Source organism: Halyomorpha halys, unplaced genomic scaffold (assembly GCF_000696795.3).
Source record: "Halyomorpha halys isolate HHAL.00 unplaced genomic scaffold, Hhal_1.1 Scaffold175.1, whole genome shotgun sequence".
Lineage (NCBI taxonomy): Eukaryota > Metazoa > Arthropoda > Insecta > Hemiptera > Pentatomidae > Halyomorpha > Halyomorpha halys.
The window spans coordinates 716,000-735,670 of NW_027109182.1; the positions used below are offsets into that span (position 1 = coordinate 716,000).

A 19,671-nucleotide genomic window follows, 5' to 3' on the forward strand; every position below is an offset into this window, starting at 1 on the left:
ATGTAGTTTTAAATTTTTACTCTAATAATCTAGTTATTACTAATTACAAATGTATAAATTTCACATTTTTCTAAGTCAAAATATATATTGATTATATTATATATATAAATAGTTGACTGTATAATTTAAAATATGGAGAAGATGCTCGCCCCACTTACCGACACTTTGGTTTAATCTATCATCTTGAACAGCCCTGATGAAGCCCTGCAAAGTGGGGCGAAGTGTTGGACAATAAATAGTTAAAAGCTATTTTGTTCTTTTTTGAACGCAATCCTGACCATCTTCTCCATATTTTATATATATGGATTATAATTTTGAAATAAAAAAAAATTCAATTCAATTTCAAAATTAATTCACATTTTTATAAGTTTACATTATTTATTCAGAACCAAACTTTCCCAAAAGCTGTATACAGTACGGTGGGTGGCACAGAAGAGGTAATCAGGCATTTTCTTCCTTTGTGCCAGAGTTGCGAAGGATGAATGAGGAAATGAATATTTCTTAATTGATTTACATCAGATTTTTTAATATATTTTTTCTTAAAAAAAGAGCTAAAATGAATATAAAAATGTAACAAAAAAGAAAGTGGCACCAGGGGTCTGTTTTGACGTAATCCAGTGGTAGTCAAAATGTTAACATGAATTTATGGATATTTTATGTTTATAAATCACCAGAAAAAGAAGATGGCCTCGTGACCTTATATTGTAAACTGTTTTTAGAGTTCTACTACTGGGTAGTTTTTCTACATGCTGTATCATATCATTATGTCATTATGATCAAATTTACTTGTTGTATTTTTTATACAGTTGTAAATATCAATAAATAAATAAAAAAAAAAAAAATCACCAGAAAGAAGTTTTATGAAACCAGAGAGATATCTGAAAATCTCAGCTTAAGAAATCCAAGGAAAAACAATGAAATAATAAAACAAACTATTATATTTCCAGATATTTATTATGAAAACAATAACAACAGTTAAAGCATATGTTTCTAAACACAAATAAGGAAAGCCATTAACACATTCGTGTTATGAGAAACAAATTTGAATGAATTTATAAGGCACTTGAATCAACAACCATTCACACATAACAATAATTAAGCCTATTAGTTGATAAATTATAAAAATATATTAACATTTTTCAGGAAAAAATTATTTTCCAAAATAAAAGTGATAAAAATTGTTGAATGATACAGTGGCTAAACTTAATTCTTTCCTATGCTCAATATTGAGTTGAAGAACACAGATGGTGATGCTTAAGGAGTTTCATCAGTGAAGTTATAACATCTAAGATACTCTAAGGCAGAGATGTGCAAAAATTACCTATAGTTGAAACTACAAGCTAAAGTTGCCATGGATACGAACCTTATTCATGAATGAACTATTGATAAATAAATATCGTATCCATGGCAACTTTAGCTATAGTTTAAACTACTTACTGAAGTTGCCATGGATACGAACCCTATTCATTAATGAACTATTGATAAATAAATATCGTATCCATGGCAACTTTAGCTATAGTTTAAACTAATAGCTAAAGTTGCCATGGATACGAACCTTATTCATGAATGAACTATTGATAAATAAATATCGTATCCATAGCAACTTTAGCTATAGTTTAAACTAATAGCTAAAGTTGCCATGGATACGAACCTTATTCATGAATGAACTATTGATAAATAAATATCGTATCCATGGCAACTTTAGCTTGTAGCTTCAACTATAACTAATTTTTGCCCAACTCTGCCCTAAAGTAATATAAACATTAAAGAGAGGAACAAAGCATAACCAGCTGGTTATTTATAATAAATATAACCTTTCAGGACATGACAATTGCTTCATAATAGTTCAATAACAGGTTTGTAAACACTTACAGTAAAACCTCAATTATTGAGGACATTTTATTGACTCTCCAATTAGTTTTTTTTATATCATGACACCTTTTTCTTCATATTTAATTTTGGTTCGTGTTTAACATAAATTTCTATAAAAGCTTCAGTCATCCCTGTCATCCCTCCCTCTCTTCTGTGGTCCAAAATTGTTTTAAAATTTAAGAAAATCCACCATGAAGTGATTAAAGCAATTCTTGAACAATATTATTTTTGAAACAATGCATAACATCACATACGGAAATTATTAATTTTTAAACATAATGGTTACTTCATTAACTGATGGGAAATTCTTGAAATTTTATTTTCTGAACACACTATTCAATAATTTATCACCTTTAGAACAATACATTTTTATAAGAATATTTTATTTATTAAAAATTTTATAACAAAGTTCAATTTAAAAAAGAAAAGTATAAATTTCACTTTTTTTCCCTCTAAATAAATATAAATCACAGTATGATAATTTTTTAAATGAATTATCATATAAAAAAAATTAATAAATTTTTATGTAAATAATAATTTAATAACAATAGCTATGATGTTTTCTGAGATTTAAATTTCAACTTTTCATATAAGTAATTGAGAAGCAAGTCAACTTATAGAATTTCTTTTTCGATAGTATTTTTTCATCTTTTAGTTGAATTGTAATAAACTGCTTATATTATATTTCATTAGCAGATATGAATATCGATTCGAGTCAAAGCCATAAATACTGAGATTCCATGTATCAAAAATCTCTATATAATGATTTGATTTCAATTAACCATTAAGTTTGATAACTACAGTATATATTTGTTATTAGTGAAATGGATCAATGATCATTTGAGATTTTACTATAAGTACACAAACATACATGCAAATATGCAAATGCACAAACATACATATCTACATATTTTTGTAAGCTTACTTGTAATTTACTAAGTAAACAGTTACAGCAAATTTGCGACAAGTCTAAAAAAAGCAATAAAATTATATATAAATTTCTATTTGTACTCATTCAAATTGTTTCTTATGAGAATATATTTTTATTGTGAAACTTAGTTCAATTTTTCTTAATAAACAATTTCTTAATTTCAGTCATTAATTATGTTTGATTAAAAGGTAACATTTTTTTTTTTTGGTTGGTAATTATTAAATAAGATGCCCTGATATTTATAATACAATAATAATAAATAGTCACCTAGTTACTACAAAATGAGATCAATATTTGACTAATACAACCTGATTGTTTTGTTTTTTCATATTTTAAATATTTTTCATGGCATAAGCTATTTGAATTATATTCTACATAACTATTTCCTAAATTTAACTTTGATCAGGTTTATAATCAACATATCATGTTTGTATGTTACTATATTACTTCTTAAACAATTACTTTTGAAAATTGTTTGTTTAAGAAAATTCCTAAATTTTCTTGTTTCATTCATCATCAGAAAGGTAGACAAATAATTTGAAGGAAATGGTCAGAGGTGCGGTTAAAAAAAAGGAACAAAAAATAGTTTTCAACTATTTATTTTTGTTCCCTTTTGATTTAACGGGACCTCAACCTCCGACATTCAGTTTCAGTCAATCATTTTTATATATAATAGATAAATAATTGTTAATTTTAGTTAATTAAAAGGAAGATGGTCTGGGTGCAGCTCAAAGAAAAACTCAAATAGTTGGGAAACTATTTATTATGAACATAAAACTATTTGTTATTTTTGGGTCATAATAAATAGTTTCACGACTATTTGAATTTTTCTTCAGCTCATAATAAATATTTTTACGACTATTTGAGATTTTCTGGCTCATAATAAATAGTTTCACGACTATTTGAGATTTTCTTTGGCTCATAATGAACAGTTTCATGACTATTTGAGTTTTTCTTTGACCATACCTGGACCATCTTCCTTTTAATAAATACACGGTCAATCGGCGATCTTTCAGTAATTTATGTTATGTTGTTAGACAAACAATTGTTAAATCTCACAATTTAATAGACTGTTGCAAAGTATTTAACATCAACAGTAATGCTTATACAACTAACAGAATTACTTTATTCAGTTCAGCATTGAAATAACGTTATCAATACATGAAAAAGTATAAAGTAATGTACTATTATAAAAAATAGATTGAAAATTTCTTGGGATTGAAAAACTATTCTTAATTAGCAATTAGTCATCATAGTCTATTCAGCGATGACTAAATAGAAAAATATTTAGTCATGAAACAAACACTTTAAGTTAAATAAATTAAGGCAACAGTACAAATCCTTAAAAATTATAATTCTGATATAATATAATACCCTGGGAATGTTGAGCTTTCACTTTATAAAATATATTTCTAACTCATAAATTACTTTTCCCTAAATAACCTAAACTGAGTGAGCCATTGTGTGACTCCTCTTTAGGGATCTGAGAAGGTTCATTGAGCAAGTAATCCAAATCATGCGATATGCTGTTGAGAACTTCAGAAGGGCCAACGGCACTAGGAAAATTATCTTTCAACAAGTCCACTACTTCCAAACCTCGACTAATTGGTGCCTTACCCTGATGATCCTTTTTATTAGTCCCTAAATGAGGAATAATATTAACACTAGAGCCAATACTGTAACCAGTAGTCTGAGAGAACTTTTTAGGGCTCTTTGGATACACTTCCAGGTCTACATTTAGTTCCTTCTTCTGAGCTAACATAAAATAAAAAAAAAAAATTAGTAGTAGATTTAACAATATTTCTTTAAATTAAATCTTTTAAAAAATATTTTTTAAATTTTCCAATATACCACTATCAGATAACACCGGTTACTGATTACAAACGTAATAATTTATATGTAAATTTTAGAAAGTGAAATGGATTTACTTACGTGCGCGCTGCGCAGATGGATTTTTAAAAGAGACTGATTTTGGTTCATTAAAAAAATTATTTCTCTCTATCATTTCAGTACCAGATTCTCTCAATGGAAGAGGAATATCTTTGCTTTCAACCTCTGATTCTCGCCTAGTGAAAACTAAGAAGAGAGAAAAACATTTTATTAACAATGTTGCACTGCCCGATTGCATTAGGCTGCCTCATAAACAGCATACTTAAAATTACTGTAAAGAATCATTTGTTTTGAAAATTATGAATATGAATATTCACATCATAAAATAATAAAAATAGTCACAGTAAAAACATTTTTGGTTTATATAAAAAAATTACACATGATTTTTTATTTTATTGTTTATTATTCTTTTACTCTTGCATAGTTTCATTTTTTTTATAGCTTTTTATAATTATATATACATATTTTTAATTTTACAATTTTTTCTCTTTCCCTAAATTTTTTTTTTTTCATCAAACATAAAACAGTGGATAAATAAAACTCAAATAGTAAATTGGTGAACTATTTTTATTTGAGCCAACATTTCGCCTCACATTGCATGGCTTCGTCAGGGCTAAAAAAGATACAAACTCTTGACATAAGGACAAAAAACAGTGGAAAATAACAGGGGTATACAATGAAATGTAAAATTTAATAAGAAAAATTAAAAGTTATAAACAATAAATGAACTAATGGTAATAGTAACAGATAAAGAGAAGAAATATTAAAGAAAGAACAAATTAAGATATGAAAAGGGATAATAATACTAATACTATTCTTATTATGTACTCTCTTTAATATTTCTTCTCTTTGTTATTTTCCACTAATTTTTTTTTTGTAGTTATGTTAAGTGTTTGTATCTTTTTAGACCCTACAACATGGGGTGAAAAGTTGGCTCAAATAAAAATAGTACACCAATTGACTAATTGAGTTTTATTTAACCGCACCCAGACCAAATACCATTTATTGATACACACGGTCAATCAGCTATCTTCCAGTATTCCAAAAATAATAAACATTTTAAATATAGCAAAAATATATATAAATAAAACCCAACATGGTTGTCCACAATTATATTAAATTAAAATTCACAGGGAGGAGGGGGGTGAGGGTGGATTTTTTCATTTTGTGGCGGTCCCACAAAATGAAAAACTTGATTCCCCACCATGGTTAGACTAGGTTGGTCACCTCTAGATAATCCCCCTAAAAACAAAATAAATAAAAAAAAAGGTATAGTTCCACGAGCTCTGAACCAGAGGCTTCTCACGTTGAAATCTCTTTCCCTGAAGCGCTCACAGAACTTTTCCTTAAGGAAAGGGATATATTTATTGTATTTTCTTTCTTTTCTCTTTCTACTCTATTTGCCTGGTCTATGTCATTACTTTCATTTCTCACTGAGTGATCCAGAATAAATGCTGATGTATCTGTCTTCATAAATTAAAAATGAATCTTGTTTTATTACATTTAGTACAATTAGTTTGATTTATAAAAGAATTAGAATATTTTATTCATATTTTATCAAAACAAACATGGATTAGATCATTATGTAGCTTGATAAATAACAAAGTAATTTTGGGAAAAATCTATACTAAACGAAACTGATAATTTCTCCCTCTTCCCAGAGTTGGAATGGAGTCTTCCCCTTTATCTCCTTCACTACACTTGATCCTCATATATATTTCTTCTTTAACAATTTGGTCTTTGTCCATCCTGGGAAGATTGCCAAACCCTCTCAACTAATTCTTCTCCGGCAGGCTTTATTAGACATCCACTTGGATGGTGAGATTACAAATCCAATTGAGTCTAGTTTTCCTTGGAGTTTGACTTTAGTACTTTAAAGTGGGAATGACAGCTTCCTTTTAATTCCTCTTTGCTGATGAAGACGACCCCTTCCCATGAATTCCTTTTTAGAACCCTTCCTTCCGCTTTAGAACTCACATTTGTGATTTACAGCAGTTCCTTGCAATATTGCCTCTTTTTTTTTTTCAAAATATCTTCATTTCAACCCTTTATTCCTTTAATATTATTTAGTACCTCATTTTTGGATACCTTAGATTTTGTAATAAACTTTCTGGTCCCCCATTAGATTTTTTAATATTATCATATTCTGCCTTGAAGATAATGATTTAATGGTTATTATATATTATATCGGAAGATTATTGATTGACTGTGTGTATAGATGAATGGAATATGGTCCGGGTGCGGTAAAAAAAAAAACTCAAATAGTAGATAATTATACTATTTTAGTAAATATAAATTTTATACTATAAAATAGTATAATTATCTACTATTTGAGTTGTTTTTTTTACCGCACCTGGACCATATTCCATTCATATATATTATATCATCTGATTTTAGGAATATTGGAGTCCATTTAGAAAAAAAAGATCTAACTCTCAGTTCTGAAACTTTTTAGGAAAGTAGGATACTATAAATACTAAATTCAGAGAAAAAAATTGAAGGTGAGTCTTAATTTTTAATTTTTGAAGTGAAGATTTTAACGTTTTTTTTAATTGACAAAAAAGTAGAAGCCTACATAAACAGAAAAAAAAACTTTTCATGCTCTTTACCCTGGTTTTTGTTCGAACTGAATGTTTTTAAAAATCAAGTGACCTACATAGTTTAAAACAAACCTCTGTAACATAAAATGCAAAACACCTATACAAAATGAGTGCTCATGAAAAAATTGGACATCTAAAAAATTAACAAACATCCATTTTCAACTCTCTGAATTTAGTACAAAGGTAAAAAATAAAAATAAAAAATACATATTTTCAGGAAACCTTTTCAGATTAAGTTGGTTGGATATGCTTTGACCCTATAACATTATCTTATAATAATATTTTTGAGAAATCTTACAAACCAAATAGAGAATAAAGCTGAACAAATTATACTTACAGTTAAATAAGTTATAATCTGATTCTGAATCATATTCTCGATCCTTGGCAGTAATTTTAAGTTGTTTTATTCGTCGCATATTCAGGGGCGATTCGCTGTGAAGAATGTAGCAAACAAATATCAGAAATCCCTGTTAGAATTCAAAATTATCTTAGTCATAGAAACATATATACTATTTAGCTATCTAGATAAATCTAGCACGAATGAAAATGACATAAGTCCAGAAATCCAAAAATCGTAAAAAATAAATATGACACAGCATTGTTAACAGATATTAGGTACAATGTTAGACAAAAGTAAAACTGAACTGATATTAAAATAAAAATAACATCATTAAAGACAGTTATCCTCCAATGATTCTGTAGTGAGACCACTAACAGTTGATCTATGCATGTAACATTTCTCGATGGCATTTAATAGTCCAGAGACTTGACTAAGCAAAGATTGGAAGACCTAAGTGTAAATTGCTGCCTTACAAAATGTCAAGTCTCTAGACTATTAAACATCATCGAGAGATGCTAAGTGTTATTCGTTAGCTTTTAGTGGATCAGAAGATTCTATTGTCACCTTTATTAATTCAAATGATACAACTATGAATATCACAATATCTTATATAGTTGTTACATGTATGAAATGAAAGTATATACAAGGAATAGAACAGATATTAATATACAGCATTTGCCTGATGACTATCAGTTTCCGTGTTAACTGATAGGTTGGGTCATGCCGGGGATAGCGGTTTTGGTGGCTGTAGTAATTACAGTATAGACCAGCAGGTAGTAGTGTTGCTATAGTTCCAACCTACTTCATTTCTCGATGGCTAAGCACAAATGATGGGCAGGAGTGTTGCTTTTTGTTAAAATATTGGTTCATTCTGTATTTAACCAAGGATAGTTCATTTAAAACTCCACATACTCTTATAAGCTGTTCAAATTAAGGCTCAGGAACATTTAGCCCTGCCATCAGGAATGGTAGCTCAAAGCACTGCCTTGTTATTTTCACATTCCACCGCACAAATTTGCTTGACTACTGCCTTCATATTTACTCCTCCACTAGTGCCTCAAAAGATAAAGTATGACAATTTTTTCCTCTGATGTGTTTAGTGAGGATTATAGTATAAAACACAGAAAGAGGTGATAATATGGTATGGTGGTAGATGGTAAGGTTTGGTGGAATATGGTATGGTATGGTTGTATATGATATGGTTTGCTGGTAGGGATATACATAATTACATAACGGATCAGTCAAATTAAAAGATAAATACAACACTGCATTGTTTATATCAGATTGAATATGGTTTAAAATGGAGATTTGAATTAATGGACACATGTCAGAAATGAATTAATGCACAAAATCTTTAATAGCGACCTAGTAATACCCTGATAAATTTTATTATTAGGAAAAATACTACTTACCAGAAATGCAGACAAGGAGCTAAAGATGTACATGTAGACTGAATCTGGTGTATTAACAAAGAATATACTGGATATCGCAACTAAAATTGTCATAGTAAAGAGAACTGATGTCCTTTTCATTAGTCCGAGCCTATAAAATAAATAAGATAAATTAATTTTAGCATACTTTTATATAAAAAAGGAAGATGTTCTGGGTACAGTCAAGAAAAAACTCAAATAGTAATTAAACTATTTAATGTGAGCCAATGTTTTGCCCCATGTTGCAGGGCTTCATCAGGGCTAAAAAACATACAAACATTGAAATAAATTAACCAAGTAAGAAAATAGAAAACATGAAGTAAAAGTAAGCTAAGGGATGGATAGTTATGAGTTTAAAATATGTAAAAATTGATATAAAAATGAACAAAGTAAATTGAAGAAATTAAAAATAAGATGTACAATAAAAATATAAATGAATAAAAATGGAAGTAATAACAAATAAAAATGTAGATAAAGAAGAAATATAAAAATAAAGTACATACTAAAAGAGGGAAAAAGGGGAATAAGAATAAAAATAATGGACAAAATAGGACACCCAATTTGCCTTTTAAATTAGAATTACAGCACTTACTACACAAACGGTCTAAACTTCCATCTCACTACAAAAGACTGATCTACATGACTGCAATACAGCCAATCTGGACATACGAAGTTGACCTTTGGGGCTCCACTAAATCTTTGAATTCCTCTCGTATCCAATCCTCACAATCCAAAATCCTTTGTAAAATCCTCAATGCTCCTTACTTTTTCACAAATAAAATCATACATAAAGACCTTAATTTTCCCTTATGTAACCGATCTAGCCCGAACCTGATATCACTCCTTTCATTATAAACTCCCTAAGCACTCAAACTCCCTAGTTTCTAACCTTACATACTCTTCCATTCCTGACAATCCTCCGAGGTGCCTGAAAAGAAGATAGCCAGGGGACTTGCTAATGTAAAATGTCATTAGAGTGCTACCAATGGGTAGTTTCTCTACATGCCTGTAACACAACTAAGATCAAATTTACTGAATGTATTTGTAGTTGTAAATTTTAATAGAAATAATTTAAAAAATTATAATTAGCTACACCATGTTATATTATTTTATATATACTTTGTTATATCTTTTTTAGCCCTATCACTATGTCTATCACTATACCAGTTGCCTTTTGACAACTGATAGAACCTTCGAAGACATAGCTGTTGTAAGGTTACAGTGAATTATAAACATATCAAAGTAAAAAAGACATACAAAAGGTTTTTCTATATTTTTACTATGACCAACAACCAACAAAAAAAATTCAAATTCCGTCTTTGTGGGAGTCAGAATTTTGCCTATCACGTAAAGGTTCCTTAAATCACCCTACAAAATGTGTTGTAATGTTGGCTTGCACACATTTATCACTATTAATCAAAGAAAAAAAAGATCTACAAGGTTGGTCCTATGACAAGTTCTTCTTAGGTACATTTGTGTTACCTAAAGAACTCCCCAACATTATGTAAAAGCTATGGTTAACTAGGTCATATACTAAATTCTCATTTATAGTAAATCAGTGAATAAAAATAATATCTCATTACCTGCGATTAATGATGTGATGTGATTTAGGATTTTTTATAGCCCTCAAGTAAAGAAGTCTCCTAAGCAGAGCAATACACAAGATGATAAAGAGACAGATTATACATAACATGGAGACAATAGCAATATAAAAAGAGGCTGAACCGATCGGAAGCCACCAAGAAGTTCTTAACTTAGTTGCAGAGAAGGATTCTGCAGTTCCACTAATCAAAGGGGGCAACAGCGTTACACCTAGAAAAAATAATTTAATATTAAAGAGAACATTTCAAATGAGTTAAACCTGGAATGTTAAATTAAACATAAATCAAACTTTATTATAGTCTCAGTTAGAGCTCTAAAAAAGTTGACATTAAACACCTTAAACCACAAAATTATTAAATATCTGCCAGTAAACCTAATACAGTACATTAATCACTGTTCATGTTATAAAAGAAAATGGATATTAAAAGAAAAAAAATATTAAATACCTGTGGTTAAACCTAATACAGTACGTTTAGCACTCTTAATGTTATCAAGGAAAACTAGTTCAGTGTAGATTATGAGAAGCTTTCCCAGATGAGATGATAAGGCAAAAAAGAACAAAAGCTCCAGTAATATACAAATGAACAGATACATGTCCTGTAAAAGAAAAAAAATACTACAAATTGATAACGGTAATTGAATAATAGAATTTTTGTATAATCTAAGGAGAGAAAACAGTCAGGAAGTTTCTAAGAAAAGCTATGGATAAACAGATTTATTTTTAAGGTCAATTTTTGGGATTTTAAATATCTTGAATCATTAAACCTTAACTGAGAATAAAAATTAAAATTGTTGAATAAACTAAAAAACATCAAAATCCTTCTAGGTATCCTAATGACCTAATGGAGCATTATTATTGTTACATTAAGATATTTTGAAACTTACCTGAGTAGGAACGACTCTCGTAACATGAACAAAGACGGCCATGACAGAACACACGGCCAGGCAAAACTGAACTTTGAGCAACTGAACAAATGCGCTACGGCAGCTGAGCAGCAGAAGAGTAAGACAAGACTGAATAAGGCAGCAACCACATCCCAGTGCAACGATGGGGGATGAAAGATTTCTCCCAATTTGGAGCAGCTTCTTTAACATCACAACATTAATGTAAAATAAAAAACATATATATTGCAATAATTAAAAATAAAAGTAATTTTACTAGTTTTAACTTAACTCTCATTCTAAAGTATAGATTTTGAAGATGACAAGGTCAAATAAAAGATTTAATATTAAATAAATATGAGATTTTTAATTTTATTATATATATATAATAGACTCTTAATCTCAGGGTGAGTGGGGTTCTAGGCAATCAGAAACAGAACATTACTACTAATAACACTTAAACTTAATTAATATCTCTTTTACAAATGTATTCAATTTTAGGTAGAACAAAACTAACCAATTTATACTCTTCTTTTGCTGGTTGATGAGTCTTGATGTCTTCTATTTCACTAACTAATACTATCTTTAAAACCAAGTTCTATAAGTTTTCTACTTCACTGGCGATCCAAAACAAATAGTCCCTTTTTTCTTCTCGGGTGACTCTTTTATGCTCTCTTTTCAAAATGTCCACCTTTGAGCTAGAAAAGAGTGATGACCCCACCCGAGCCTAAGCAACGTATGAATGCCAAAAACCAAAACCTGTCTCAATGTTCCATGTACACATCGATTATCACACAACGGTTTTGGATTTTTGTAAATGATTTACTTTCTGAAGCACTATTTCTTGACTTCTATTTTTCTTAAATTTACTGCATTTTCAATTATGATGGGAAGTTAGAATAGAGTTTTTAAAATATTTGAATCTGTTGAACATGGCCGCAATTCAACAAACTTTTCGCAAGACACATGCCGCCATCTTGAATTTGAACAATATCTTTTGTGACTGCATATTTTATTTAACAAAATTGGTTAGCTTGCTTTTTAATACTACAAATAAACATGTTGAAATGATAAATCACATAAAACCTACTAACAATCAAATAACATATAAAAAATAACTCTTTACTCATAAAAGAGGATATTATACTAAAAATCTGTTATATATAAATAATAACGATTTACTCATAAAAGAGCATATTACAATATACAATACTGAATTTCAGCCCTTCAATCATAAATTTATTCTATTATTTATTATACTTTGTGATATTTATTTTCAGGAAATTAATGTTCACCCTTTTTTCAGTTCTTTATTCCTTTTTTACACCTAAACAATGTTTTGGGCTCTTTAGCCCATTATCAAGTTCTACAAATATAGAAATATTTTCAATCAACATTTAAAAATTAACAAATAGTTATAATCAATAAAGTTGATATTGCACCTTAATAAAAATATTTTTTCATAGATTCAGATACAACAGTTAATATTTAAATTCTTTATTTAATTTAATTATCGTTAATAATTAATTTATGACCAGATTGAGCCAAAAAATTATTGTATTGTTCATATTTTTCTTACCTTATTATTTGAGGACATTTGTCATTAAAGATTAAAAATAATTTTTATAAATTCCCAAAAGAATATAATTCCTAGTTTTCTTTTATTAATCAGCTTCTTGTTTTTTTTTTTTTGCTGTTTTAAAATAATATTTGCCTTAACAGTTTTCTAATTAAAAAAATTATTATTTTAAGTGGTTATTGAAATTCCCATATTATTATTATTATTATTATATTTATAAATTCCTTTTTTTAATGCACTTCCCTCATTGTATGTCCACTCACTTGTCCAAATTTAAGAACACTATGCCTTGCTTTACTTTATTACTTTAGTGATTTGTCTAATATTCTTTACCTATGTAATGCATTTTTTAAATTTGTTACCTAACTAATTATTAATAGCAATAATAATTTGTAATTACTGTGACCTAAGTAATTATTATTACTATTAATAATTAGTTAGGTAATAAATTAAAATCAATGCACAAGATAGATAAACAGTATTAGACAAATCCCTAAAGCAATAACAAGGCAAGGTTATGGTCACAAATTAATGAAATGATCTATATGTATTTAAATATTAATTATTGTATCTAAATGTGTATAAAAAAAAAAAGATATTTATGAAGGTGCAATATCAACTTTATTGGTTATAACTAACTATATGTTAATTGTTAAATGTTGATTGAAAATATTTCTGATTCTAGAACTGGATAATGGGCAAAAGAGCCCAAAATGTTGTTCAGGTGTAAAAAAGGAATAAAGAATTGAAAAAAGGGTGAAAATTAATTTCATGAATATAAATATAATAAAGTTTAATAAATAAACACTTTGGAATTTATTGTAACAGTACAACTAATTATTTATATTTAAAGATGAATTTAAAATGGATTTAAGAAATAAGATGCAATATAGAACTCCAATGGGAGTCTTGGCCGAAAAAGAAAAAGAAAAAACAATAAGATAATAAAATAAATAAAAATTGGATTTTAATATGTATTAAAAACCTTGACAAACATGTTAGATTGATAAATAAGTTTATGTTCAGGAATCACTTACATGAGATGAGATCTTGGTGAGCAGTGCTGCATAAAGTCCTGAACTATTACAGATGCAGCGACTAGAGTTTGCTGTCGCAGGGACTTGAAGGCAGGATGTGATATCCCATTCTGAGCCGATAGCATCAGCTCTAGCACAACTGATGTTCCAGTTCTTTCTGTGCTCACTGTTCAATGGTAGTGTCATGTCTAGATGGATTTCCGAGTCCCCTTGAATGGAAATACTAATGACATTTGACTGTATCTCGTAGAGTAGTTCACTGCCATCACTGTGATAAAGTTTTCCTTTTAATTAAATTTTGTACAAAAACTATCAGTATTAGATAATATCACAAGTCATTGTTTAAGTTACCTCAGAATCTGGGAAGATATCCTAGGTAAGAATTTTGATATATTTTGATAATTAACAATGGAGACTCTGTTCATTTGGCTCCCTTGATTGATCATGTTTATTCTGATGTTAGCTGTATACCAACGAGGATAGCTGAAAAAAATGCTTTCTTAAACATTCCTCGCAGTAATAAAATACACATTATAACTAAAAATTTATATATGAGAAAATGGTGCTAACGTATCTTGCCAAAATTTTAAACTAAAAATGTTACCACACACACCACTTTACTTGGATTTTACATCTCTTCCAACCAGGTCCATTGCTCATGATTTATTTTATTTTTTTTCCTCATCTTTCTTTTTATACCACTTCTCCTTCTCTATTCTTTATCCACGTTATTAGTTATGTTAATGACATATTATTATTATTCACCACATATTCACTAATTACTTTTTTTGTCTTACTTAACTTTATATTTTGTTTTTTTATTCTAGTATTTTAATTATATATTTCATTAATTACATATATTTTATTTCTCGTTTTTTTTCATAACTTTAATTTAATTATTATTGAACTAAAATATTCATATTTCTTTGTTTCTTTTGCTCTATGTAATTTTATATTTTTATTTTCTTGATCCTGTTACTTATCTTATATTTTTAATTAATTACCAATACATATGTTTTATTTCCCACTTCTTTCACTACTTTATTTTTTTTTTTTTCATGAAACAGCCTTTCAAGACCATGTGAATATCATTACTTTTTCCTTCTAACTTCTTCTTCTCTCCCAGGATCTTCTCATCATTTCTGCGTGCCTTTGCTTCCTCTCTTCCGACCACGCAGTACCCTTCTATTTTTCTTTATTTGCCGCAAGAACATTTATTTACTTCAATTTTTTCCCGTACTGTTCTCTATCTAGTCAGTCCTTGTCTGTTATTTTCAATTTCTTTGTTTCTTCTCTCATTTGCTTCACACTTCCTCCTACACTCTTATATTCATAGATTCTCTCAAAGAGTTTCTTGTTTAGTCTGCTTTGGTCCATTCTCATCATGTGCCCGTAGAATTTCAGTCTTCCGATTCTTATTTCAGTTTCCATGTCATTTATCTCCCTATAGATTTCCTGGTTGGGTCTTAACCTTCCTGTGTTTTCTTGGGCCAATAGATTCTCCTCAGGATCCTTCTCTCTATTTTCAGTAATTTTTCCTGCTTTTTCCGCTATTTCTTTCAGGGTATTTATTGGACTAATTGGCTCTTCCTCTGTTTCCGCTAAAATGGCTAAATCATCTGCAGAGGCTAGGCAGCTCACTTTTATGTGTTACTTTATTTTTATTATTAATAATTTTAATTTTTTACATATATTTACTAACTAGATTTTGATATTTATTTTATTATCTGTTCTTTCTTCTTACTTAATTTTAATATTACTCTTATTATACAGCCTTTATCTTTTTATAATACTTAAATTATGTCTGTCAACACTATTTACGTATCTATAATGTTAACTGTTTTCTCATTTTCTAATCATTCTAAATATCGTTTTATTCATTGGTTGTTATCTTGATTTTTATTCTTAGCCCCGATGAAGGCTAGAAAATTGAAACGTTGGCACTAATAAATAAGTTTTTAGTTATTTGTGTTATTTACTGACCACATCCCCAACCATCTCCTTGTATATATTATTCACAATCAACAATCTTCTCATCATTATCAATATTTTATCTTTTATAATACTTAATTGATACGTTTCACAGTAGCACAATATGTAACAAAGAAACAAGAATCTATTGAATAAAATTTTAATTGTTTTGTCATTCAATATTCATATGAACCTTAGCCATAGAACATTTCCTAGCATACCTGTTGAGTATTGGAATATAATATTGTTGCCTGACTTCGTTACTCATCTTTCTAATATCAATGGCCATTCCAGTATAAAGTAAATACGCCATCGTTACATTGACGTGAAGAGCCCACATCAGAGACCATTGGTCAACAAGGCTCTGTAGCTTTCCGACTTTCTGAAACATAATTTTTTTGCTTAGAAATATAAAAAAAAAAAAAAAAAAAGCTTTTGAAGTTGAGTGAAAAGAAACAAAGCATGTGCTCAGGCCAATTTTGATCATTACTTAATTCGATAAATTTATATTAATTAAATTCCAAACTCATTTTTCTCTCTTTACTTACTTTTTTTTTTTTTTATCCCCCTCCCTTACCATTTCTGGTATACGGGGCGCGGGAGCAGTGGGGTAGTGCGCTGGGGTTTGCGCATGCCACTGCTCCCAAAGATCACCAATTATTTGTTTATTCTTTTATTAATTATTTAATTATTACATTTTTTTTTACTAAGGTGCAGCCCAGCACTAGGTTTAGTGCCTTACTGATGGAGCTGCACCTTGTCCATTGCATCCATCGGGATGCCTACTACAGTTACCAGGCTGGTACAGCCCTCCTGGTCTTAGTCTGGGTCAGCTTCCTCATCTTCTGGTGGCTCGCCGATGTTGGGCGGTCAAGCCCTTCCCATCGTGAAATGAGTGGGGTAATAGTAATGGTAATTAACTAGTACTAATATTAATTAAAACCATTTGTAACTTGTAATCGCGACTTAATCAGCCATAGTTATTTATTAGTGTTTTTATACAGAGCTCTTTAGGTTAGTTTTATTTTGTAGAATACTTTATCCAATTAGTATCTTCTTAATTTTCATTTCTTTTACTAGTTACATTTCATTTCTCAAAGAAGTTTTTTTTTTTCTGTTCTATCAAGAAATTTATCATTTATCATTTTCCTGTAGTTTTCTTATCTTTTATATTTTATCATATCTTACATATATTATTCATTTTTATATTAAATATAGCTTTACTTTATTTTTTTATTTCTTATTAGCCGTATTATATTGCGTGCTCACATTTTTTTTTTCTCTTTCACCTATTATTTTATTGTCTCATCCATTTACACGGATATTTTAAATATTCTATTTCTATTTTTTTCTCAATCTCCACAGTCTCTGTTGCAAGTGCCAAATTATAGCAAGAAAAAAATATATTTATATATTATGAGCTAATGGGTACACTGGCAGTAACACCACCACTCTTCAGCACAAATATTAGAGTGCTCTTTGCTCTGGATACCAGGATACATTACACTGATATCAATGCCCTAGATACCAGGGTGAAATTGTGAAAAAATTAAAAAAAGATTGGTTTTTCATTCCCACACTATGCCCGACCTCATAGATAAGACATTTTAAAAATTTGTATTCAATCAACAATTGATTGTTTTAATTCACTAATGATTTAGTCGGTTACATTACATGACGATTTCATTAAAAAACATGCCTTATTAATTATCGTATTCAGTAAAAAGAAATATAATAAAAACTACAGATTGTGATGTTGTATATTGACCAACCTAATCGCTATAATGGTCTGTTTAAGAAGTCAGATAAGTAAGGCTACCACTAATAAAATTAACCATCAATTTAAAATAAATATTAAAGATATTACCTCAATATGAATAAATGAGCGAGGACGAGATAGAAGTAGATCCACGTTTGCATAAAATACTTTTGTGACATTAAGTACTTCCTCTGATGTATATGTCAGATTAACAAATTTTGTGACATCCGACAGAAGGTCTAAAACAGGTTCCCCTTCACCATGGTACAGAGGAGTACGAGAACGGAGCCATGAGTAAAGCTCTGATAATAACATCCAAAGGTTAGTTTTCATTGTGCCACGACTAATTACCTGAAACTGATATTTAATATTTTATAACTCACGTCATAATAATTTAATAGAAAAACAAGTAACTGAAATGACACTACTAGGTATGGTTTACTAATTAGCAATAAGAATTTTTCTGTTATTTTATTATATTATCATAACAGGAACAAATAAAAAAAGCAATATTTAGATAGTTATTTGCTGTTTAGGTTGTAAATTATATATACTTCTTTGGCATTTTGAATTCAGGTTTTTGCTTGCCACGGATGTAGTTTTTATTAAAAAAAAAAAAAGAAAAAAAAAAGACTAGTTATGTAGTAAAGTTAAAACTAAATTTGTGCAGGTTGCATAATGTTAGATATCAGGATTGACAGATAAAATTCCATGCATATATTGTCCAGAAATACAAATAGAAATTAAACAATGTTTTTAAAAAGATAGAATGTTGTAAAAAATACGAAGAAGAATCCAAATAAAACAGCAGCATATGTTAAAAAATAAACATAAATTTGATTTTGTTAGTACAATGATTTTAGTTAAGGAAAATAATAATTTAAAAAGAAAAATGCTTGAAGCTATTTATATATTATAGTACAAGGGCTGGAAAGAAAAAAAGGCATTTATTTCACTCCAAGTTTTAACTGCTTCAATGAAAAGTAAGTATAATTACTAGTAAAAATTGATGAGTCTGTCATGTGTAGCTAGGGGGAATAAAAAAATGGCAGCTCTATATCTTTAAAACTACTAACAGCACTAGGAAACCTACGGTAATACTATTTAAAGTAGAGTAAATTTTCTGAAATATTAACTCTAATAGAGCTAATTAAGTTGAATGGTTCTCGAGATATAGCTTTTTAAAAAGCAACATTTCATAAAATGTACTGAAAAATTAGTAGTTAGTGAATTTATTTTGAGAAATCTATACAAAATCTAACCAAAAATTTCAGAAAATTGTATATAAATCTAGCAGTGCATTATTAGTTATTACAATTATTTGTTTGGAAAAAAATTTATTTTTATCAAATTAATAATTTTTTTTAAGGGGATGCAGCTTCCCCGACTGGGTATGCCCATGACCAGGATGAACCTAGGATCAAAACTAGGGGGGAGCAAGCCAGGGCTGTTCAGGTTGTTATATTTCAGTTCGGAAAAGGCGAATGAAACCACTTAGTTATTAGTGCCAAGGTTTCAGCCTGAATTTCTAGCATTCATCAGGGATAAGAATAAAAAACAAGATAACAACCAATATCCTTTTATTCATTGTTTGTTAACGAGTGATTTTTGTTCTTCACTCTGATGAAGGCTTAAAATCCTGGCAATAATAAATATGTTTTTACTGACCACACCTCAACCAACTTCTCCTCATATATATTATCCACAATTTCTCATTATAATGGACCTTAAATTTTTTATAAACTGGCATTATTAATCCTTATCTAAGCAACTTAAAT

General features: G+C 29.0%; 1 protein-coding gene across 1 annotated transcript in view; it reads right to left on the reverse strand.

The window, feature by feature from the left end:
* Positions 1–946: 946 nt before the first annotated feature.
* LOC106679071 (uncharacterized) overlaps positions 947–19,671 on the reverse strand; it is a gene marked incomplete in the record, with an annotated part of 102,149 nt that continues 83,424 nt past the window's right edge. Inside the window, 11 exon segments of the mRNA XM_024360786.2 lie at positions 947–4,558; positions 4,736–4,879; positions 7,631–7,760; positions 9,046–9,175; positions 10,647–10,875; positions 11,112–11,262; positions 11,551–11,751; positions 14,164–14,431; positions 14,515–14,646; positions 16,356–16,516; positions 18,002–18,250. Of these exon segments, the coding sequence (XP_024216554.2) occupies positions 4,221–4,558; positions 4,736–4,879; positions 7,631–7,760; positions 9,046–9,175; positions 10,647–10,875; positions 11,112–11,262; positions 11,551–11,751; positions 14,164–14,431; positions 14,515–14,646; positions 16,356–16,516; positions 18,002–18,250 (2,133 nt within the window).